A 25,214-nucleotide genomic window follows, 5' to 3' on the forward strand; every position below is an offset into this window, starting at 1 on the left:
CTGATCATAGCAAAAACCCTGTTCCAACAATACAAGAGAACACTCTACACATGGACATCACCAGATGGTCAACACAGAAATCAGATTGGTTATATTCTTTGCAGCCAAAGATGGAGAAGCTCTATACAGTCAGCAAAAACAAGACCGGGACCTGACAGTGGCTCAGATCATGAACTCTTTATTTATTGCCAGATTCAGACTTAAATTGAAGAAAGTAGGGAAAACCTCTAGGCCATTCAGGTATGACCTAAATGAAATCTCTTATGATTATACAGTGGAAGTGACAAATAGATTCAGGGGACTAGATGTGATAGACAGTGCCTGATTAACTATGGACAGAGAATCGTGACATTGTACAGGAGGCAGTGATCAAGACCATCTGCAAGAAAAAGTTATGCAAAAAAGGTAAATGGCTGTCTGAGGAGGCCTTACAAATAGCTGTGAAAAGAAAGGAAGTGAAAAGCAAAGGAGAAAAGGAAAGATATACCCGTTTGAATGCAGAGTTCCAAAGAATAACAAGCAGAGATAAGAAAGCCTTCCTCAGTGATCAGTGCAAAGAAATAGAGGAAAACAACAGAATGGGAAAGACTAGAGATCTCTTCAAGAAAATTAGAGATACCAAGGGAACATTTCATGCAAATATGGGCACAATAAAGGACAGAAATGGTATGGACCTAACAGAAGCAGAAGATATTAAGAAGAGGTGGCAAGACTACACTGAAGAACTATACAAAAAATACCTTCATGACCCAGATAATCACAATGGTGTGATCACTCACCTAGAGCCAGACATCCTGGAATGTGAAGTCAAGTGGGCCTTAGGAAGCATCACTATGAACAAAGCTAGTGGAGCTGATGAAATTCCAGTTGAACAATTTCAAGTCATAAAAGATGATGCTGTGAAAGTGCTACACTCAAAATGCCAGCAAGTTTGGAAAACGCAGTAGTGGCCACAGGAGAGGAAAAGGTCAGTTTTCATTCCAATCCCAAAGTGAGGCAATGCCAAAGAATGTTCAAACTACCACACAATTGCATTCATCTCACATGCTAGAAAAGTAATGCTCAAAATTCTCCAAGCCAGGCTTCAACCGTACGTGAACCTTGAACTTCCAGATGTTGAAGCTGGTTTTAGAAAAGGCAGAAGAACCAGAAATCAAATTGCCAACATTCACTGGATCATCAAAAAAGCACGAGAATTCCAGAAAAGCATCTATTTCTGCCTTATTGACTATGGCAAAGCCTTTGACAGTGTGGATCACAACAGACTGTGGAAAATTCCTAAAGAGATGGGAATACCATACCACCTGACCTGCCTCCTACGAAATCTGTATGCAGGTCAGGAAGCAACAGTTAGAACTTGACATGGAACAACAGACTCGTTCCAAATAGGAAAAGGAGTACATCAAGGCTGTATGCTGTCACCCTGCTTATTTAACTTACATGCAGAGTACATCATGAGAAATGCCGGACTGGATGAAGCCCAAGCTGGAATCAAGATTGCTGGAAGAAATATCAATAACTTCAGATATGCAGATGACACCACCCTTATGTCACAAAGCAAAGAAGAACTAAAGGGCCTCTTGATGAAAGTGGAAGAGGAGAGTAAAAAATTTGGCTTAAAACTCAACAATCAGAAAACTAAGACAATGTCATCTGATCCTATCACTTTATGGCAAATAGATGGGGAAATAATAGTAGACTTTATTTTGGCGGGCTCCAAAATCACTGCAAATGGTGACTGCAGTGAAATTAAAAGACTCTTGCTCTTTGGAAGAAAAGTTATGACCGACCTAGACAGCATATTAAAAAACAGGGACATTAACTTGCCAACAAAGGTCTGTCTAGTCAAGGCTATGGTTTTCCCAGTCGTCACGTATGGATGTGAGAGTTGGACTATAAAGAAAGCTGAGCACTGAAGAAGTGATGCTTTTGAACTGTGGTGTTGGAGAAGACTCTTGAGAGTCCCTTGGACTGCAAGGAGATCCAACCAGTCCATTCTAAAGGAGATCAGTCCTAAATATTCATTGCAAGGACTGATGTTGAAGCTGAAGCTCCAATGCTTTGGCCACTTGATGTGAAGAACTGACTTATATGAAATGACCCTGATGCTGGGCAAGATGAAGGAGGCAGGAGAAGGGAACGACAGAGGATGAGATGGTTGAATGGCATCACGAACTCAATGGACATGAGTTTGAGTAAACTCCGGAAGTTGGTGATGGACAGGGATGCCTGGCATGCTTTAGTCCATCAAGTTGCAAAGAGTCAGACATGATGAGCAACTGAAACGAAATAATGAGGCCTTTTCCTTGACATATCAGGATGCATCAAAGATCATTGAAAATGGAATAAATTCTTAGCATATGTTTTATAGTCATTTACTATCTTACCCTGTATCACTAGTATTATTAATCCCATATTTGCAGAAACACTGGTATTTTAGAAAGAATTCTAAGATTGGATTCATAATCAAATCACTGTTACCTGTCAGACCATATCTTTCGGTTGTCACTATATGTTGTACTTATATCAGCATTTATAAAATGTGGGCAAAAATGCCTATCACCTTTAATTCATCTTAGAATATTTGTGAGGAACAAATGAAATAATATTGCATGTCACTATTAATAGTTTCAGTGCTAGTTTAACAATCATATATAACTAAGGAATTCTGCTCTTTTATGTTACAGTGCTTTGTCTGCCAACACTTAAGTTTAATAATTTATTCTGTTAATTTCGTGTACTCCTCCCAAAGGGAATCAACATCTGTCCTATCTTGTAAATATACTTTATTACCATAGACACTCGGTGCACGTATGAGTTTGAACCTATGCAGTCTCACCATAGAATACATTCAAAATACATATTCTAATGGTGAGTCTCGAGTTGTGAAATGTATTTTGTGCAGTTAGATTTTCTGATGTGCTGCTTACATTTATTGATATTCTAAGTTTCTATAGATTCTATAGTAGATTGACTTTTTACTAGAAAGACTGAAGTAGTCTCCCATTCCAAAGTCTTCTAATATGGCAGTGAGATTGGTATACTGAGCTCATTTGCCCCATCAGGTCACCAGAGTGTTATTTACTAAATTTCTTCCCCTAGAAATTATTACTTAGTTTAGTAGGATCTTATTGGTCTGTCCTGCTGGGCCCCAAGGAAAATAATGTTTAGTGTTGTAATCATGACAGAAAATGTTCCTCACTTGTAGGAAGTAGTTGTTACTTTGTTCTTTTTGAATCACAAAAGTAGGTTTATATATTTTATGAAATATCTATCAAATTTGTTATTGAGAAATCCTTATAAGCTGAATCTTCTCTTAGCCACATCCCTGCTCCCAGAAACACTTCTACTCTCGTCTTCGGGAACTTGCTTCACCTTTACCAGATAACTTCTATTCTTTGAAGCTAACTAGGTATTTTGGGGGTAGATAGATGGTAGGCAGTTGGGGTGATTTATTGAAATAATTCACTCCCTATTGATTCTCTCATTTTCATGTGGTCAGAAGTATAAGAAAGTAAGCCAGGACCTTAACACTGTATTATTAGCTTTCATATGACTCTATTTGAAGTCCAAGTATAATAATAATTTTCATAATAAGTTTAATTTGCCTGTAACAATCATATAATTTTAGTAAATAGTTCCTATACATTTGTTTACCTCTAGTCCTGTTGATAAAGCAGGCTTCGTGATGTTTGTTGGATCTGAATGTGCTAGAAGCATCTTTTATTTACATAGAGTCTGCTATAAGAAAAGTATATCCAAAAATCTGAATGTTTCAGGAAAAAAAAAGTGCTACATAGTTTTAAAGTGAGATTCAATTAACACAGGAAGAGTGAGTATCCTATTTAAATTTTACAGTGTAAATGAACAGATTCCATTTTCTGCATAAAATGAACTCTGTCATTTAAATAAACAATATCCTATTTTCCAACAGTTCATGTTCATCACATTCTTTGAAGTGGGGGGCTACCAGTCTTAGAAGATAAAACAGGAATTTTATAGTTATCATTGAATATCCCAGGAAGAACTTTGGAAATTAACAGTAAAGATCTAGGGAAACTGCTTGTTCTTAGCAAACATAAGGAGAATATTTAAGTAGTAATTTTTTAACCTGTCCTGTCACTTAACCATGCTTTTTGTTCACCATGATCTTGTGATCAAAATGTATAACCATCCGGTACCTGCAGATGAACTTTGAACATTCATAATATTTGTGGGATTCTTTCTTGGCAAGATTGATTAAACACCTCTGTAATATATGATTACTTTTTAATTTTAACCAAGACTGAAAACAATGGTTTTAGGTTTTTGATTTCTGTTCCCATAGCCATGCTTCTAAAGAAATTGTTGTTGTTGCATCTTTTTGAGGCATCTTTTTGATTACAGTCCTAATGCTGTAGTCATTGAACTTTTTGACTATGTTTCCACATTCCCTTCAATTCCCTACAGTTTTCCTCATCCAGAATTATTGATTTAGTTCTTTCTGTTTTCTCACAAAGTGGCTTTTCTAATTAACTCTCTGCTGCTACTCTGTATGTCTTACTTCCCCTCTGCCCTTTTGTTAATACCTGTTCCAGTGTTGATCTTTTTCTTTCTGCCCCACTTTTGGTCAGTCACATAGCAGTCTCTAACCTAGCTGTTCTAATATCCCCTGTTTTTAATCTTCTGAGAGCTCTTTCATATCTCTTGTGGGTTTATTAAAGTCATCTTAATGCAGTTTTTGACAGTTCTCAGTACTAAAGTTAGACGTTTGGTGCCAGCCACATGTGTAAGGAGTGCTTTTATACAAGAAAGGCAATGAATATCTTGACATGATAAAGACATTTTTTACAGAGACTAGTATTATTCTTTACTGTCTAATAAGCTTGACAATTATAAATGATTTCATTTACTGTTGAAAAGGATTACTGTTTTGAAGCGTGATTCATTTTATTTTTCTTGTAGCACATCCAAAACAACATATTGTATAAATTTGTCCTCAAAATATACTAATTGATTCTGTTGAACCAGCACATTTTCCTGTAGTATGTAGTTTGTTTTGGTATTCACTTCTTTTTGTAAACAGTAAGAATTATAAAAATGCAGTAAAATAAGGAAAGTCATTTGTCACACTACATTTGAATAGTCATGAGGTGCTTCCATTTAAGTGTGTATTAGTAAGAGTATTAAGTTGCTTAATTCATCTAGTGTATAAATGTATGTACATTGTTACATATATTTATATTTGGGGGATTTTTTTTCCCTTCAGTTGACAAAAAATGGATGAATTTCTTGTACAGAATGTTATGGTTTCACTTCATTCCCACCACCATTCTGGTATGTATTATGTAGCCTTTTAAAAATTAACCCAAGGTCATTTTTATTAAATAAACAATTAATTGTAGAAATTCCATCTCTTTTCAGTATTTTTACCAATTTGTTGTTTATTAAAATTCAAGTGGTGAAAATTATTTGTTCATCCTCTTTGGAAACACTTCTGAGAATTTATCTTGGAAATACAATAAAATTAAGAGAAAATTAATTTCCTGTAGGGTTTTTTTTAATTATCTGCCTTTCCCCTGAGGACTTGGGTAGGGTAGGCGGTAAAATGTGACACTTTATAGATTTCACAGAGATGGATGGAAAATACTGTTACTGGGAATAGTAATAACATGCTTACAGGATGCTCGTTTTCCTTTCTTTCAGCATTGCTAACCTGAACAGTTCCTGCACTGCGATTGGCAAATAAAATAGAAAATGAACTCACAAAAGATAGCAATTTAGTAAATATTTGAACAGAAATTAATGTTTAACAAAAAGATGGTATAAAATAATATTTGAACAAATTTGAGATCACAGTTAATTACTTTTGGAAAAAGAAAATAGCATGCAACTTCCTTTTAAAATTTTACCTTTGGTCTTTAATGACACATTAAAGGGCATTAAAAATAATCACACCAGTTCACTTTGGAATCATGAGCATTTCTTGGTGTTTTTTTAAGAAATGAATATATATCCACATTTAGAAGATATTATAAACTGTGCAAATATTCACTGAGCATTTCCTTTGCTAGGTACAGAGTTTTATTTAATTATTATGCAATATATATAGTATAAAGGTGTTGGGTTTTGGGAAATGTATCAAAATATACAAAATGCTCTGCATGTGCATTTCCATCCTGTGACTGGATTTATAAGTCTCGATAGAGGTATTTTGTAGATATGTCTCTCTTCCTAGGTCTGAATAATTTTGAGATAGGAAGGGAGCATTTCTGCACCTCTCCAGTGACCTTTAACTATATGATAGAGCTCCACTTTCCCCTCCCCCACAAAGGAAAGACAGTCAAATAACCCTCAACTAAAAATTAAAAGGACCTTAATTTTTCATTGGTGAAATGAGACGTACAGACCTAAGGTAGTTATTTTTCCTTTCTCCTTTCTTTTTCTGCCTTTTTACTCCTCTTTTACTTCCTTCACTGTCATTATACCTTGAAAAAATACCTTATCAAACTGTAGGCAATTCCATTTCTCATCACTAATTTGTTTCAAGGCCTCTTCAGCCTAGTTTGTAATGATTAGTCTGGATAATAAGGAAAATTGTGTTACCTCCAATATATGCTGTAATTCATTATTTTTAGTGTTTTTCTATTTTCTATTAAGTAAATAGGTCTTCTATTTACTTCATCAGTTCTTTAACTTAGTAGATAATGCAAAGAATTATGCCCTATTTTTACACTGTACAGTTACGTCTCAGTGTAATCAAGAGCCATATTTATGTATTGATGTCTTAGATGAGTTAGCCAGCATCTACTCAGAATTCTTTTCTAAGACTCATGACACTTTGAGTTTCATTTCTACTTTAATTATAGAATTTCATGATTTGAAGGAATTCTTGATGAACATTTATTGTACATATTTATGGCTGAAACCAAGTGGAATATAAAGATGAAAATTACACAGAAGTAGAAGACAAGATTCTTATTTCAAAGTATTTAATAATGTCTCTCATTATTCAAAATGTATTATAATTATCATATATGCCTTATGACATGCTTTGTGTTTGTATTTAGTAGCTTTGGATTCTCACAAAAATTCTTTTTGACAGAGTAGATATAGTTTTTCTTTACACACAAAGAAATTATTAGTTAAAAAAATGAATTGACTCCCCCAATATATAAACAGCAAGTGTCAGCATAAAGACCTAAAATGAGTTCTCCTATTTCCAAATTAACTGAATTTGCAACCATTCCATATTGGCCTCCACAAAGGAAACTAGTTAACATTCGATTCTTTCAGTTTTTGCTTCATGTTATTTTGAAACTGTTGTTAGATGCAAAGACATATAGGATGTGTTATTTATTCTTGATAATATTTTGATTAAATTTCCATCCTTTGGTAGTATTGGTTGTCTTGAAGTTTACTCTGACTGATGTTAACATAGCCACTCTTTCTTGTGATTGGTGTTTGCTGAAGGCTGTCTTTTTATATCCTTTTATTTTTAACCTGTCTTTGTATATTTAAAGTGTGTTCTGGTGGAGAGTATATAGTTAGAGTTTACATTTTTACCCATTATGACAATCAAGATTTAAACTGAGTATAATTTCTTTTGTGCTATTTTTGTCATACTTACATTTTATTTCTGCATATGTGATAAACCCTGTTATATGCATATTGTTATTTTTACTCTGCACAGGCAGTTATCTTTTATAGAAATTAAAAGATGAGAAAATAATCAAAATTACCTTACCTACAAATTTACCATCTAATGCTCCTCATTTCTTGTGTAAGTCCCATTTTCCATCTGAAATTGTTTTTCTTTAGTCCAAAACTCTCTTTTGTTCCCTCCAGTTCCCTTCACTGGAGGTCTGCTAGAGCAGAATGAATGATCTTAGTTTTTGTCTAAGAAAGGATTTTCTCTTTATTTTTGAAGAATATTTCACTGGTTATGGGATTCTTGATTGAAGTTTTTCTCTCCCTGCATTAAATACATGCTATTTGATTATCTTAGGCTTGTATTTTTTGACTGGGAAGTTTTCAGTCATTTTAATACCTGTTGCCTTGTGTACAATGTATCTGTTTTCTATCTGCTTAGGAATTTTTCTCCTTTAGCACTTTAATTATAATGCACTTTACTGTGGTTTTCATTTGTCTATACATTGTCTTGTATATTAAGCTTCTTAGATCTGTGTTTATAGTTTTAATAAAATTGTAAGTTTATACCACTCTTCCTTCAAATATATTTTCTGTTCTTCCTCTTCTGGGACTATAGTTACATTGTTTAGACTACTTGATATTTTTCCACTTTTCTCTGTTCTTCATTATTTCTTTTTTTCTGTTCTCCAAATAGTTTTTATTGCTGGGTTTTCATCTTAACTTGTCTTTTCTTCTGCATTATGTAATCTCTCTATTCCATTGAGCAAATTTTTCATTTCAGATATTGTATTTTTCAACTCCACAAATTTGACTCAGCTCATTACATGTTCTTTCTTTCTTACCATATTTGCATTTTCCTTTAAATCTGAAGGCTATTTAAGAATAGTTGTTTTAACATCTCTCTGCCACTTCTTATCTTTCATTTCTAGATTTGTTTCTATTGATTGATTTTCTTCCTCATTAGCGATCACATTTTCCTGCTTCTTCATATGTCATAATTTTTTTTTTTTGAATGCTGGACACTGTGATTCTTATGGTTTTATATGTCTGGATTTTTGATATCTTCCAAGTGTTAAATTTAGTTCCATATAGGCAGTTACTTGTGGATATTATCAAGGCTTTTCTTTTAGATTTGTTAGGATGGACCTAAAGTAGTTTTTGAGACATAGGAGATGCAGGTTTGATCCCTAGATCGAGAAGATCCCCTGGAGGAGGGCATGGCGACCCACTCCAGTATTCTTCCCTGGAGAATCCCATGGACACAGAAGCCGGGTAGGCTATGGTTGATAGGATTGCAAAGAGTTGGACACGACTGAAGCAAGTTAGCACGCACGCAAAGTAGTTTTATTCTAGATGTAGTTTAGTCCTTTTATCAATACTATGGCTCTTCCCTCTGGTGTTTCTACAGAGTGTCCTAGCTGTTCAGTAAGGTCATGACACGATGGATGGTCAGAACTTATATTTCTCTGTCCCTGCACATGTGCAGCTTAGTATTTGGCATCAAGGGGATCTCTACAAACATTTCTGGATCTATTTCTCTACCTAACTTGCTTTCTGATACTGTCCTCAAACTTCAGGTGACTCAGCCTTCCCCAAATTCAGTATCTCCTCACCTCATTGAGGTCACGATGCTCTGCTTTGTTTCTCCATTCCTCCTCTATATTCTGCATCCTGGTCTCCAAGATCATCATAGGGTTCACTGTATTTGTTTTCCTTCTGTTAAGGAACAGAATCACATGATGCCTTTTTGTTAAATGACTGAAAATACTGTTTTACACATTTTCTCTACTTTTCTACTTGTCGGCGGAGGGGGGGCGGGGCGCGGGGGGGGGGGGGCATTTCCAGTAGTATTTACTCCATCGTGGCCAGAAGTGGAAGTCCTTTCATATATTGAGATATATAAAATACAGATGTGAATTCATAAAGGATGTTAGTCATTTCTTCTCTCCCATCTCATTTAATGTTGCTCAGTAAAGTAACCATTTTTAGAAATTTAGTGTGCATTCTTCTATCTTCCTTTATATATTGAAGCATATTTGTATGCACATGTGCCCATATATGCAGATATATACGTAAATCAAGTTACATTGTAAGTCTCTGGAGAAGGAAATGACAAGTCACTCCAGTGTTCTTGCCTGGAAAATCCCATGGAGAGAGGAGCCTGGTGGGCTACAGTTCATGGGGTTGCAAAGAGTTGGACACAACTGAGGGACTGAGCACACACTGTTAAGTATTTTTCAGCAACATTTTCACTTAGAATATGTCTTAGAGATCCTACTAATATAGTATATATTAATCTTAATTTATTCTTTTATTGGGCTTCCCTGATGGCTTAGAGGGTAAAGCATCTGCCTGCAATGCGGGAGACCCGGGTTCAATCCCTGAGTCGGGAAGATCCCCTGGAGAAGGAAATGGCAACCCACTCCAGTACTCTTGCCTGGAAAATCCCATGGATGGAGGAGCCTGGGAGGCTGCAGTACATGGGGTTGCAAAGAGTCGAACACGACTGAGCAACTTCACATTCTTTTATTATCAACCATATATTCTATAGAATGCTCTTCTATATTTAATTACTCCACTTTTGTAGTCATTAAGGCTTTTCCTTCTTATTGTTCTTATAAGCTGTATTTTAAAAAATAATATTGTACAGAAACTCTTTATATGATGAATATTTCTGTAGAAGAAATCACAAAGGTGTCAAACAGTTTGCCTGTTGGTAAAGTTCTTTCTCAAGCAGTTTTTACATATTTATATTACAACTAAAACAGAAGACCCAGGGTTTTTAAAAAAATGGTTGATTTCAGATCTAGGATAGATCTGAGAATTAAGAAAGATTACTGTGGTCATGAAGGCACTGCTGTGTGTGCTGTGCTTAGTCGCTCAGTCATCCAAATCTTTGCGACCCCATGGACTGCAGCCCGGAAGCTTCTCTGTCCATGGGGATTCTCCAGGCAAGAATACTGGAGTGGTTTGCTATGCCCTCCTCTAGGGGATCTTCCCAACCCAGGGATCAAACCCAGGTCTCCTGCATTGTGGATTCTTTACTGCCGGAGCCACCAGGGAAGCCCCAATGAAGGCACTACCAGTAGTCAAAGGTGGGACAATTGTAGGGGAAAAAACGATTGCTGTGTTAAATATATATATAATATGTTCAAAAGCTAAAAATCTTAAGGGATACAAGCAAGATCAAACTGAAAACAACACTGGCCACCTTGGGGAGGGAGCTAAGGGAATAAAATCATTATTCTGAGTAGTGATAAATAGTGAAATCATACATTTATCCTATTCTTCCTATACAAACTTTAATTCAGAGTAATCAAATACTAATAAGAATTCTTTTATAGAATTCTATTCATAAATGAAGAGAGAATAGCAGAATCAGATTACCACAAGTTTGAAGCCTTTTATTAATTAAAGTAATTGCTACAGAAAATGATGATTAGTGACTAGTGATATCCTCAAGTAAACATGGATAGGAAACATTGTAACCAGTGAAACCAGCTGACAACACCTGAAGCTCTTGATCAAATAATACTGCAGAATGAGAGACAACCAGCTGTTCAATGGCAACTTATATGATTCAATAGTACACAGCTTTTTCAAAATTGAATCTGATCAGGGTTCCTGATCTAACTATTCACTTGTAGGAAATATAGAAGATAGAGGAATTTATTAAGTGACATCTCAGGGATGCTATTAGGCAAATTTAGCATTCTAGAAATTCTAGTAGATAACTGATCTAGTTTTTTCAGTCACAAATAACTAACAGTCAAATATAAAAAGGATGGGAAACTGTTAGAGACTAAAAGAGAAAGAAGGGAAATATCAACCAAATGTAACGGGTAGACCTTGTTTGGATCTGGTTTGAGCAAGCCAACTTTTAAGAAAACATTGGAATGATCAGAGACATTTGAACAATCAGGGTTTTATATGATATTAAGGAACTGTTAATGTTTTATTTATGATGTTAGTATTGTATTCATGTTAACAGTAGTTCTTTTCTCTTAAGAAAAAATGAAATATTACCAATGAAATGCTGTAAGTTCTACACTTGTTTTTAAATAATCATGTGAGAGGCTGAAGAGGAAGATCTGGTGACAGTTGTTTATGTTGGATGATGAGTACATGGGGTTTATTATAGTATTTTTTTTCTACGTATAAGTATTTGAACTTTTCCACTGTGAATTTTTTAACTAAAAAATAAATGTAGCATTCACAAGCCAGGTTGAAGAGAATTTCATCAACCATCAAAATAAGTGTGGAGCTTTCAGAATTTTCACTCTAAACACTTGAAGTGTGTATATACATACATACTTGCAAGAACATTACAGAATTTATTCAGCATAAATGCTACGTTTGATTTGGCCCTTTGGACCCAGCACGTACTTAGGCTGAAATTGGCATGAACCTAACAGTTTTCATTATAAAGCATTCTTGGGTTTATCGGTACCCTAGAAAACCCTTCGCAGTAGCCCTGGCACTGCGCCTGCACTCTGTCGCAGGCACCTCTCATTGGGTCCTCCTGTTTGCTTTCCAGGTGCAGCAGGTGCAGACCGTGCAGCAGGTGCAGCATGTCTACCCAGCTCAGGTGCAGTACGTGGAGGGGAGTGACACTGTCTATACCAATGGAGCAATGTAAGTTCATATGGGGGAGTCGTCCTCATTCCCCTCTCGGAGAAAAGGAATGCACTTCCTGACACCTTCTGCCCATCCCAAGTTATTTCCTTGCTTTCACAGTACTTTTTTTTTTTTTAACCAGAGTACGATTATTGAACTTAAACTGGTGTTTTGAGCCTTGTTTATGTTTGTTAAAAATGTGTTCATTTTCCTCAGTAGAATATTTTAAAAGTATTTTGACATTTCTACCCCAGTAAAATATTTTAAAATTTTAAATTGTTGTACCCATGAATGGTTTTCTCTAGGTTGAGAAAAACATATCCCCTTGTTGGTGATTTCTGTATCATAATATAACCTTCTAAAATCCATGCTTTTTGTTTTTATCAATAAGGTGAATTTTTGTGTGTCTTCTATAAAGTAATATAAATCTACTGTATTAGTAGATTAGGAGGAGGTTATTTTTTTTTTGGATTTATTAAATGAGGTACTTAACTACTCTATGTAAAAGTGCCAGATACTCAATAAATCTTATTTTCCTGTCTGAACTTCCCCTTCCTCCCCAACTCTCACTCCATCTCCTTTGCATCAACAATAATGTCAGTTTGTATATTTTTTTCATTAGAGTTTTTCAGCCACTTTGAGATTCAGGATGTTATTATAAATAAAGGGACTAAGAACTGTTATAAGTCACCACGTTTGTTTTCATTTACCACAGGTTTTTGTTTGCAATCTGTTAGATCTCCCGGTGTGAAATGAACTCAGATTCTCTTATTGACTCTTCTGCCCCAGGCTGCTGTGCCTTAGGTTGAGAATCTCTGCTTTCTTAATTCTTACTGCACCTCCTGTTTCCTTGGGTGATTTTATAGACCCCCATGACACCAACCTGTAAGCTCCATGAGGGGCAGGATTTTTGTGTGTTTTTGTTGTTATTTCACTGCACTAAATCTAACAGCAGAAGTGTGTGTAGTACCTAGAAAGTGCATTTATTCTTATTATAGCTAAACATCTTAAAATCCTGGTTTAACTATTAGTTTTATAATCATGGTCAAGGTACTCAACTATTCTGTGCTTTTATTGTTCTTTCCTGGAAAGTGGGAGGATAATAAACTTACTCTTACTGGATTATTGTGAGGATTTAAGGCAGAGTATGTAAAGCAGCTCGCACAGGACCTGGTTTATAATGGATGATACAAAACTGAAAGTTCTTCACTGATCTTGACTCATCGTCTCTTTTTTCTTATTGCTTTTGGTCACTGAATCTGCATACATCACCACCGCCTTTAGAACCTATATTAGCTATAAAGTAAAATGTGTCTCTCTGTCTTGGTTTTACCCCCCCCCCTTCTTATCTCCCTGGCTTCATCTTCCATCTGTTCTGGGAACAACCAACTTTGTACTTGTTTCCCCTTTCATGCCTCTGTATTATTGGACACGTGGTTTGTTTCCTCTGCTGGAATATCATTCTCTACTTCTCTCTTCCGTTCCCAAACCACTGCACCCAGTATAGCAATATCTTTGTAGACTGACATGTCACATCCTCCTTTGTGTTGTGAACCCTGGCTCTCCTCTGCAGGTAACTTATTTGTCTCCTGTACAGTAAAAATAGCAATGTACCCAGACTCAATGTACACCAGGGACTTCCCTGGTCGCTCAGATGGTAAAGCATCTGTCTACAATGCAGCAGACCTGGGTTCAATCCCTGGGTCAGGAAGATTCCCTGGAGAAGGAAATTGCACCCCACTCCAGTACTCTTGCCTAAAAAACCCCATGGACGGAGGAGCCTGGTGTCCATGGGGTCGCAAAGAGTCGGACACGACTGAGCGACTTCACTTTCACTTTCACCCAGACTCTTAGTTCCACCATGGTGCAACAAATCCTTATATATATTTATCATACTAAGAAGAACTCTTCCTGAATGGGAATTGTTGTCATTTTGTTATTTTATTTACATCAGTTTAGGTGAAGGGCACATAATGAAGGATCAGCACATTTCTGTTACTCTAGTGAATCTATAACACTTTATATATATTAGACACACTGTGAATATTCTTTACCTCTTTGTTGTATAAGGCCAGGACATTCTGGAGCCTGTTTTTGGAATTTCTACCATAAATCTAAACTCTTATTGGCATTTAGACCAAAAAAAAAAAAAAAATGAGGATGCCTGCCACTTGGTCCTTTATGGTATCAGGGAATATAAATGGGTTTCTAGACACTGCTGGAGGTCACTCAGTTGTATTGTTGCTGCATCCTTGTCTGTAGTATATTTCCTTCCAGAACCTCAGAGTAAAATCATTATATTTTCTACCTTTGTTTGCTGCTGCTGCATCGCTTCAGTTGTGTACGACTCCGTGCGACCCCATAGATGGCAGCCAACCAGGCTTCCTGTCCTTGGGATTCTCCAGGCAAGAACTGGAGTGGGTTGCCATTTCCTTCTCCAGTGCATGAAAGTGAAAAGTGAAAGTGAAGTCGCTCAGTCGTGTCTGACTCTAGCAACCCCATGAACTGCAGCCTACCAGGCTCCTCCGTCCACGGGATTTTCCACGCAAAAGTACTGGAGTGGGGTGCCATTGCCTTCTCCAACCTTTGTTTAAGGAAGTACTATTTTCTACCTAGTTTGTTCTCCTAATTCAAAGACATCCTAGGTAATGCCTTAGCAGACCCCACTGGAGGGCTACGTTATCACTCTCTATTCCATAACGTTTTACCTTATGTTTATTACTGCAACCAATTAGCTAAGAAACCAAAAAAATATGACAGAGATTTAAACAAATTAGGGCTTTTATTTTTGTCAAAAAAAATCCAGAGTTAGCATATTGTACAAGTAATAGCACTATGTGTGCAAATATAAAATAAGCCTTATTGAAGAGATCTTACAAGGTGGCATACAGCAGATACCTCTAGTAAGACTGGACAATACCGTGGAAATTGCTCCAGTAGATCTCTGGCCTCACAGAGTGCTCCATATTTCTAGGGGGCAGGGGTAGTGAACATTAACTGGTTATTTAGTAGAAAAAACATGGCTTTCTTGTCTAGGGAGGAGTGGGTGCCTCTAAAGTTCAGGTCCCCTAGCCTGTTCTTCCATTAGGATTAACTCAGACCACCTGAGCCAGCTTAGTGCTAAGCTACCGAAAGATGACAGGAAATGAGCATTTAGAAACATCCACAACCGTACTTCCTCTCAGTCTGTTGCTGACATTAGCAGCTCAGGGATATCAGGGCAAAGATTTGCTGGTATGGTAGTAAATCTGCTTTGGTAGCAGCCATCATAGCTGTATTCCAGACAACAAGAAGACAGAAGGTGGAAAAAGAAGATACATTATATATGTGTATGTACATACGTACATATAAATATGTGTGTACACACACACAGGCTTTCCCAGAAACCCCTAGCTCCATTTTTGTTTATATCTCATTGGCCATAACTCTGTAACAAAGTAATTAGCTGCAGAGGAATCTAGGAATGCAGCTTGGTAGCTTTTGTGTCTATATGGTAGATGACAGCAAAGGAAAAGGATAGTTAGAATGGGTGTTGAGAGAATTAACTCTGTGGTATCTATCAGTCATTTATCATTGGCCCAATGTAGAATAGGGTGATTGCTAGTGTGTGATTTTGTAAAAGATAACACAGCCTGCTTCACTCTCTTCGTTTATGGAATATGGAGATAGTTTATCCCAAGTGTTTTGTATAGCTTCTGAGAAATTGAATGAAAACACTCACTAAACATTAGTTATTACCATACAGTTTTGCTCTCTAGTTATTTTTTTCTGAATTCTGCATATTGCCTTGCACCTTTTAAAGCTATCTCATCACTGATACTAGGGTCTTCTATATGCGTAAATATGAGATAGTGATTCATTCATTCACAAAACCTTAGAAAAACAACATCTCTAAAAGTTGACTCTTTAAAATTATAGGGCCCATTAAGTGCGGAAATAATTCAAAGTAAATATCTTGTGCCAACATATATTTTCTGTGGCCCTCAAACTCAGTTAGTTAGATCATGACTAATGAGGTCTAGGTCACGAGTTCATTTGCCACAAAGTCCAATTAGCTTTGATCCAGTCTGTGTGCGCCCAGATTATATCCTCAACTCCAGCTAATTATGTCACAAACGTGCACCCTTGGTCAGGATAAAGAAGATGCATCCTTAAAACCTTTCATTACAATTTCAGTTTTGGTGCTTCTGACTAAAGATTCTATAGCATCATTTTCATTTTTACTAAAGAAACATTGTGTTGCCATGAATTACACTCAACATTTTAGTAGCTAGAGGACTATGAACATATTTTTAAAATATAACAAGAAAATTTTTCAGCTTAAGCTATTTCAATCTTTCTGTAATTTTGCAGTGCTGACATTTAACTATGTACAGTTTTTGTCTCTAAAGTTCATTTTAGAGTCTTTCTACTCTTTATATTTGATGCACTTCCATGTGTGTTAGAAGAGTAGTCCATATTCATTTTCACCACAGTGAATTAATAGCCAGCTAGTGTTTGATCTCTGACTCAGATCATATTGAGAGTCCCACTTCTGTGTGATAACAAATGCTTTTTGCTAGTTGTTCTCCCAGAAGATCGGGATGCTGATCTTTATCATGAACTTTCATGCATCCAGTACATGGCCCTGCAGCCTGTGCATGGTTAGTAAATCCTGGTTCGCCGTTGCTCCTGTCACCAGCAGCCTTGCCAAGTAGCCATAATGCACAGGGTTTGACTCAAGAGGTGATGGTAGCCCTCACAGATATGTGTCATCGCTTATAAAAATGTGTAATCCTTATAATTTGGTGATACTAACGTGTTTACTTTTTTTCTCTGTGACTATGGACAATTACTGGTAGCATAACAGGATTAATTAATGGGAGGCAGTGAGTGAACATTTCAGTTGAAACTGCTTTTCTGTACTGAGTGTGGAGTAGAATAGCTTTTTACTCAAGGGAGAAGGTAATCTAATTCACTCTTGTTCCTATTTATCATTACTTCTGTAGGAACACACATTTATGTATTTCCTGGCAATAGTTTTCCCAAGAATATTTTTTACTGGGCTGGTTCATAGTCTTGTCCATTGCTATAGATTCTTACAATTTATGGTATCTAATAATTTAGTCTACTGTAATGAAACTAGCTGGGAAACATTGCATACCATGTAGATAGAGTCCCATTCAGTTGAAATTTCTTGATGTAACTGAGAAATCAGTTTTTTTAAATGATGAATTTTTTTCTTTCCCATCTCTGTTTTTTGAATCTCACTTCCCCCACTTACTCCATCATGTTAGTCAAAGTGGAAATAAAGACATCATACTATATCTTGTCCAAATTAAGAAATATCTTTTGAAAACACTTTTAATTTTCTCATATCAACCACTCTTTGAAGATTATCCCCTGGTTAGAGATGATCAGTGTTTTAAAATGTTAAGATTTTCATTGTGTGGATTTCTATTGCAATAAGACTTGACCGATAGGAAGCATTCTCATAATCTTTAAATTATAGATTTATCAAACACAATAGGTAATTTATCAGATGTGTTTCATAAAATGTTAGTTCTCTAAAAAAGTTCTGTGATGACGCAAGCAGAAAAACACTACATGAACTTCTCTTGAGGACTCTAAATTTCTGTTCGTTTTTTAAAGATTCTGAGAAATCCCCTAGGAAAGAAATGCGGTGTTTTAAAAACTGATCACAGAACTCCTATCTGAATCATATCTAATAACATGGCATTGTATACTTTAGGAGGTGGTACATTAATGATATATTGACAATTAGTAGATTTATTCAAAAAGAAAATAATATAGTTAGGGTATTTTCTGAAGCCATCCAGTTATCCTTTCCATATACTTTTTTTTAATATTTTATTTTATTTTTTAACTTCACAATGTTGTATTGGTTTTGTCATATATCAGCATGAATCTGCCACAGGTATACACGTGTTCCCCATCCTGAACCCTCCTCCCTCCCCGTGCCATCCCTCTGGGTGGTCCCAGTGCACCAGCCCAAGCATCCAGTATCATGCATCGAACCTGGACTGGTGACTCATTTCATATATGATATTATACATGTTTCAATGCCATTCTCCCAAATCATCCCACCCTCTCCCTTTCCCACAGAGTCCAAAAGACTGTTCTATACATCAGTGTCTCTTTTGCTGTCTTGTATACAGAGTTATTGTTACCATCTTTCTAAATTCCATATATATGTGTTAGTATACTGTATTGGTATTTTTCTTTCTGGCTTATGTATTCAAAAAGAAAATAATATAGTTAGGGTATTTTCTGAAGCCATCCAGTTATCCTTTCCATATACTTTTTAATCGATTAATTGTTGTTTAGTCGCTGTGATGTCTTACTCTTTGTGACCCCATAGACTGCAGCACACCAGGCTCCCCTATCTTCCACTATCTCTCAGAGTTTGAGTCGCTGATGCTGTCTAACCATCTCTTCCTCGGCCCCCTTCTCCTTTTGCCCTCATTCTTCCCCAGAATCAGCGTTTTTTCCAAGGAGCTGGCTCTTTGCATCAGGTGGCCAAAGTATTGGAGCTTCAGCATCAGTCCCTCCAATGAATATTCAGGGTTGATTTCCTTTAGAATTGACAGGTTTGATTTCTTTGCTATCCAAGGAATTCTCAAAATTCTTCTCTAGCACCACAATACAAAAGCATCAATTCTTCATGCTCAGCCTTCTTTATGGTCCAACTCTCACATATGTACATGACTACTGGAGAAACCATAGCTTTGACTATATGGACCTTTGTTGGCAAAGTGATGTGTTTGCTTTTTAATACACTGTCTAGGTTTGTCATAGCTTTCCTTCCAAGTAACAAGTGCCTATTAATTCCATGGCTGCAGTCACCATCCACAGTGATTTTGGAGCCCAAGAAAATAAAACCTGTCACTGTTTACACATTTTCCCCATCTTTTTGCTATGAAGTAGTTGGCCTGGATGCCATGATCTTTGTTTTTTGAATGTTGAATTTTAAGCCAGCTTTTTCACTCTTCTCTTTCACCTTCATCAAGAGGCTCTTTAGTTCCTCTTCACCTTCTGCCATTAGGGTGGTATGATCTCCATATCTGAGGTTATTGTTATTTCTCTCAGAAATCTTGATTCTAGCTTGAGCTTCATCCAGCCCAGCATTTCACATGATGTACTGTGCATATAAGTTAAATAAGCAAGGTGACACTATACAGGCTCGTCATATTCCTTTCCCAATTTTGAACCAGTCAGTTGTCCCATTTCCAGTTCTAATTGTTGCTTCTTGATTAATAAAGAACCTTAAAAAGGATACTCTTCAAGTTCATATTTTCTCTTTCAGTGAAATAGTCTCAGGATTTTCAGGTAAAATTATGCATTCTTATTATCATTTAAATGTTCTCTGCTTAGAAGAAATGGTTGTATGGTGTTTCTATGATTGAGATGAAGAGGCTGCTTTCTTTATGCTGTCTTCTGCCTTCAGTATGACTTGGAGCATTCAAGAATAATCTGTTTCAAAATTCAAAAATATTGTTTCATGCTAGCCAACCAGAGATTATGTACCACATGAGTGCAATTTGTTGATTCCAAATATTGTAGCTACTTCCATGTAGGGCTTTGGTGACTTTCACAAAAACTTCACAACATAAAACTATTTAAGGCAGAGTTCTTGGTTTCAAGCAGCAGAAACCAAGTCTGGCTTATTTAAGCAAAACAAAAAATTTATTGAAAGATATTTGTGACTCAGAATTTTCAGGAAGTCTGAAGAAACAAGCTGAAAAAAAAATAGGTACAAGCATTGTTAAACAGTAGCTAGACCAAAGGAAAAACTGCATGCCAGGAGTTGTCCAGTCAGAACACCACACGACCACAACCCTCTCAAACGCTGCTGGCCACTGCTGCCACTGGATTCCAATCAGAACTGTGCAACCTGTGTGACTGATTTAATGAAGATTCCATGAAATCATGTACCTCTGTCCTTAACAACACTTCTCCCCATTCTCATATTCTCCTAGCTCCCAAACTTTTTGAAAATATTTAAAACTTATTCATTCTGACTGCCTTTAGTTATTTCTTCAGTCTGTCCAATCAGACATATACTGCTATCACTATATGGAAACACCTTGCAATAAGATCACCTCCTATTATTATATCTAATGAACATGTTTCAGAATCATATGTTTTGACTATAGCAGTGTGCTCTGATTGCCACTCCCTTTTCTCATGGTCTCCTGTTACCTCTCTGACCTCAGGCCTTTCTTTAGGTTGTTTCTCTGCCTGGAACATTCCCTTACCTCCTTGAATTCCTATCCCAGCTTAAAATAACATCCAGACTTCATTCCGCGGTCCATCATGATGTCTTTCAAGCTTTTTAAAAAACCATCTCCAGTGAGAAAACTAGATGTGCAATTTTTTACTCAGCTAAATATACATAGGCACACACACATGCTGTATATGCATATGACAGGAAAAAAGCTTCTCAAAATAATTCTTATCCTCCTAGGTATAATATGTTCTAATGTTGTTTAGTCTCTTTCTTTTTTAATGCTAGTGTGACCCATTAAATTGTGGATCATGACCCACGAAAAAATTTGTTTACTTACATGTTTAGTTTTCACCTACTTTTTAAACCTCATTTTTTTTCTAGTGTCCTCATTCATTTTAAACAACCACTCTAGACTTCTAGTTTATTCCTAAATACCGGGATCTTCCCTGTGTCATGGCTTTTGTACATGCTACATTATCTTCTTGATATATCTTTCTTCCTGTTTTTCATAAAACTAACTTCTTTTCATCCTCTAGTTTCAACCTAAATATCTCTTCTTGGAAAGTAACAGCACTTGATTACTTGATCTAATATGTGCCCTTCCACTTATTATACTTTACTATGCTATTTTTCTCTTCTATAGGTTTAGCAAACTATCTAATGATCTTATTTCCTTTTTTATTTTGGACCACCTACTTCTTATGTAACCTTTATATGAGTAGAGGTCATGTTCCTTTTTTCCCAGGTGCCATAAATATTTATTAAAAGAATATGTACAGAGTAACCTGAAAGCAATAAAAACATTGTACCAATGTAAGATATTATAATGATCATCACTACTACATTTTACCTTCGTATTGAATTTTATGGTATGAAATTTGTAAGGTATTTTATAACCTTAATTTGCAATTTTTCATACCATTGCTTTATTTTGTAGTTGACTAGCTTATTGGTGAGAGGATATTCAAAACCTAGGTAAAACACAAAATGCATAATTTAGAGATATTATATATCTGGACTTATGGATAAGACACCTGAAGATAAAACAGAAAAATTGGTTATAACTAAAATAAATGGACATAATTATTGTAGTGAATAAGCAAGGAGTAAATAATCAGGGTCATGCTTAGCCAAGGTATATGCTGAGGCATGATGGGATGCAACAGCACTAATTTACTGAATTCAGTGGATCAGAGTCCTGACATTTACACAGAACCTGATAATACCTTCAGCTATAAAGAACCTTCTGTCAGCAAGTATGGGCATATCTGTGTGTTTACATTCATTACTGGATACATATGCAGAACAATGGAAAGATTTCTCTTCTGCTATAGAATAATATGACATAGTGTTTTCATAACAGTCTGTGGCAATCAATAAAGAACAAACAAACAAATAGGCATGGTTCAAACATGCACAAAATTGCTTGGGAATTTAGTTGTTTCAGGAGTGTACAGTCGGAAATAGTTAGTTGCTTTCAATCTGATATGCCAAAAAGTGAGTAATTTTCTCAAACATATGTCTTGGGGATTTCTGGGGGAAATAGTGTGCAAGCAGTAACTCTTATGTATTCATTATAGCAGTATGAAAGACAGCTGATCTTAGGTATCAGAATTAGAATCATTATTTCTAGTTCCTAAGAAAGAACTGTTTGTTTTTGTTGTTGGCACTTCTTTTTTTAAACAAAATGTCTTCAGAATTTATCCAGGAGCTTAGAGCATTTAAAACTGAAAAGATATTAAGGAATTAAATTCTGCCTGACTCTGGCTCTGGCTCCAGAAAGGCCTCCAGCAACTGAGTTAGTACTTATCTTCTTACTCTTGAAGAGCAATGTCTGAGAACATTGCGGTCTGCCTCTGTTACCCAGTCCAGTGTTGAAAAGTCTCCTCTCTTCCACATTGCAAGTATTTAAGTGCCGGAGACAAATTCAGCAACAATTTGTGACACTTCATCTACAAATATAATTGTGCCCTTTTCCCCCCTGGAAATTACCAATCTTTACCCCTGTGTGTGCTTACACAAGCTTTCTTCTCAGTCCCATGGGTCTTGATTGAGTAATGAACATAGTTTATGGATTAGACATACTCTTTAGTGACTTTCACTCTTCTCCTGTCCTTTGCTCATTTTTTTAGCTAATGAATCATCTCCAGCTAGGGGGAAGTATGAAAATCAAAGCTCTTTGCTGCCGTATTTTTATGCTGACTTGAGGGCTATAGAGCTTTTATATATATCTGTGATGCATTTATTTGTATTGCTATTGTTCACTGAGGACTAATTATATAAAGGAATCATGCCCAGAAGATGGCGTGATTTAAACCCCTTGGAATGATGCTCTTATAATAGAACTGCAACTTCTACCATCATAGAACTTCCAGAGTCTTAGTGTGCAATGGTAAATATCCTCCAAAATAGTCTGACCTTTTCCATCTCTCTTTCTTTACCAGTGCAAGTACATCTTCTGCAGATCCCATTCTGAGTAAGATAGGAGAGGAGTCGGGTGCTGATAAACAGTTAGCAAAGTGTAGTTGTAGTTCACTGGCTCAGTCATGTCTGACTCTTTGTGACCCCTTGGACTGCAGCATGCCAGGCTTCCCTGTCCTTCACCATCTCCTGGAGCTTGCTCAAACTCATGTCCATTGAGTCAGTGATGTCAGTGATGCCATCCAACCATCTTGTCCTCTGTCGTCCCCTTCTCCTCCTGCCTTCAATCTTTCCTAGCATCAGGGTCTTTTCTAATGAGTCGGCTCTTTGCATCAGGTGGCCAAAGTATTGGAGCTTCAGCATCAGTCCTTCCAATAATATTCAGGGTTGATTTCATTTAGGATTGACTGGTTTGATCTTCTTGCAGTCCAAGGGACTCTCCAGAGTCTTCTCCAACACCACAGTTCAAAAGCATGAATTTGTCAACACCCAGCCTTCTTTATGGGCCAGCTGTCACATCCGTATGTGACTACTGGAAAAGCCATAGCTTTGACTGTATGGATCTTTGTTGGCAAGGTAATGTGTCTGCTTTTTAATATGCTCTCTAGGTTTGTCATAGCTTTTCCTTCAAGGAGCAAGCATCTTTTAATTTCATGGCTGCAGTCACCATCTGTAGTGATTTTGGAGCCCAAGAAAGTAGTCTATCACAGTTTCCATTGTTTCCCCATTTGTTTCCCATGAAGTGATGGGACCAGATGCCATGATCTTAGTATTTTGAATGCTGAGTTGTAACCCAGCCTTTTCACTCTTCTCTTTCACCTTCATCAAGAGGCTCTTTAGTTCCTCTTCACTTTCTGCCATTAGGGTGGTGTCATCAGTAGCTCTGAGGTTATTGATATTTCTCTCAGAAATCTTGATTCCAGCTTGTGCTTCTTCCAGCTCAGCATTTCTCATGATGTACTCTGCATATAAGTTAAATAAGCAGGGTGACAATATACAGCCTTGACATACTCCTTTCCCAATTGTGTAGCAGTCCATTTTTCCATATCTGGTTCTAACTGTTGCTTCTTGATCTGCATACAGATTTCTCAGGAGGCAGGTAAGGTGGTATGGTATTCCCATCTCTTGAAGAATTTTCCACAGTTTGTTGTGATCCACACAGTGAAAGGCTTTAGGGTAGTCAGTGAAGTAGAGTTGATGTTTTTCTGGAGCTCTCTTGCTTTTTCTATGATCCAGCAGATGTTGGCAATTTGATCTCTGGTTTCTCTGCCTTTTCTAAATCCAGCTTGAACATCTGGAAGTTCTTGGTTTATGTACTATTGAAGTCTCACTTGGAGAATTTTGAGCATTACTTTGCTAGCATGTGAGATGAGTGCAATTGTGCAGTAGTTTGAACATTCTTTGGCATTACCTTTCTTTGGGATTGGAATGCAAACTGACCTTTTCCAGTCCTGTGGCCACTGCTGATTTTTCCAAATTTGCTGGCACATTGAGTGCAGCACTTTAAAAGCATCATCTTTTAGCTAAAATATAAGAAACTCTTAAATAGCAATAGAAAGTTTGTATGTTACCTGTACCACCTTTTGTGACTATTCCGCAATAGTCATTCATAAATATCATTGACATATTTAAAAGTTAAATTCTTTTAATGTGATTAAATGTTTGAGAGAATGGCTAATTGTGTATTCCAAATCCAGTTTTTTACCAGCTGTGTGCTTTGGATAAAGCTGTTTATCTAGACTTCTGAGTATTTGCCTTGTCTTTGCAAATAGAAATAACAGTATCTATCTCATAAAGTTGTAATGAAGGTTAAGTGAGTTAATACCTGAAAAGCACATAAGATCATACCTGTTGCATAGTAAATAATAAATATTAGCTATTAATAGCTATTATTATATGATTGATTTGTAAAATCAACTTACTACTGGAAAGCATACTTAAGCGTTTTGTTCAGACTGTGAGAAGGAAAGTTGACACAGTATTCTGCATCTGTCATAGTGTTTATTTCCCTGTATCTATTTGTACATCTTACTTGATTTTACTTAAATACCAACATCATATTGTGTTAAGTGCAGCTAAATAGAGTCACTGTCATATTTAGGGGACATAAGATGAACTCATTTCTCTTTTTATCCAAATTTAAAATCAACATGGCTGTTTTATTAAACTAAGTATATACTGAAACAAATACATAAATTAGATTTCCAGTTGGAAAATACAGCAGTATTGAGAAGAAATGTGTATTTTAAATACTTTTCTATGTGTAAAAAAAAAACAACAAAAAATATTCTGTATGGAGTTGTTTCTGTCATCA

At 36.4% G+C, this 25,214-nt stretch overlaps 1 protein-coding gene across 3 annotated transcripts in view; it reads left to right on the plus strand.

Annotated features, from left to right (window-relative positions):
- The window catches only part of RFX3 (regulatory factor X3), a 331,048-nt gene that overhangs the window by 194,221 nt on the left and 111,613 nt on the right, over positions 1-25,214 (plus strand). For all 3 annotated transcript variants that reach the window (XM_027549369.1, XM_027549367.1, XM_027549370.1), the window contains one exon: positions 12,170-12,267. In XM_027549369.1, the coding sequence (XP_027405170.1) occupies positions 12,170-12,267 (98 nt within the window). The remainder of the gene's footprint in view (positions 1-12,169; positions 12,268-25,214) is intronic.

Source organism: Bos indicus x Bos taurus, chromosome 8 (assembly GCF_003369695.1).
Source record: "Bos indicus x Bos taurus breed Angus x Brahman F1 hybrid chromosome 8, Bos_hybrid_MaternalHap_v2.0, whole genome shotgun sequence".
In the NCBI taxonomy this organism is placed as follows: Eukaryota; Metazoa; Chordata; class Mammalia; order Artiodactyla; family Bovidae; genus Bos; species Bos indicus x Bos taurus.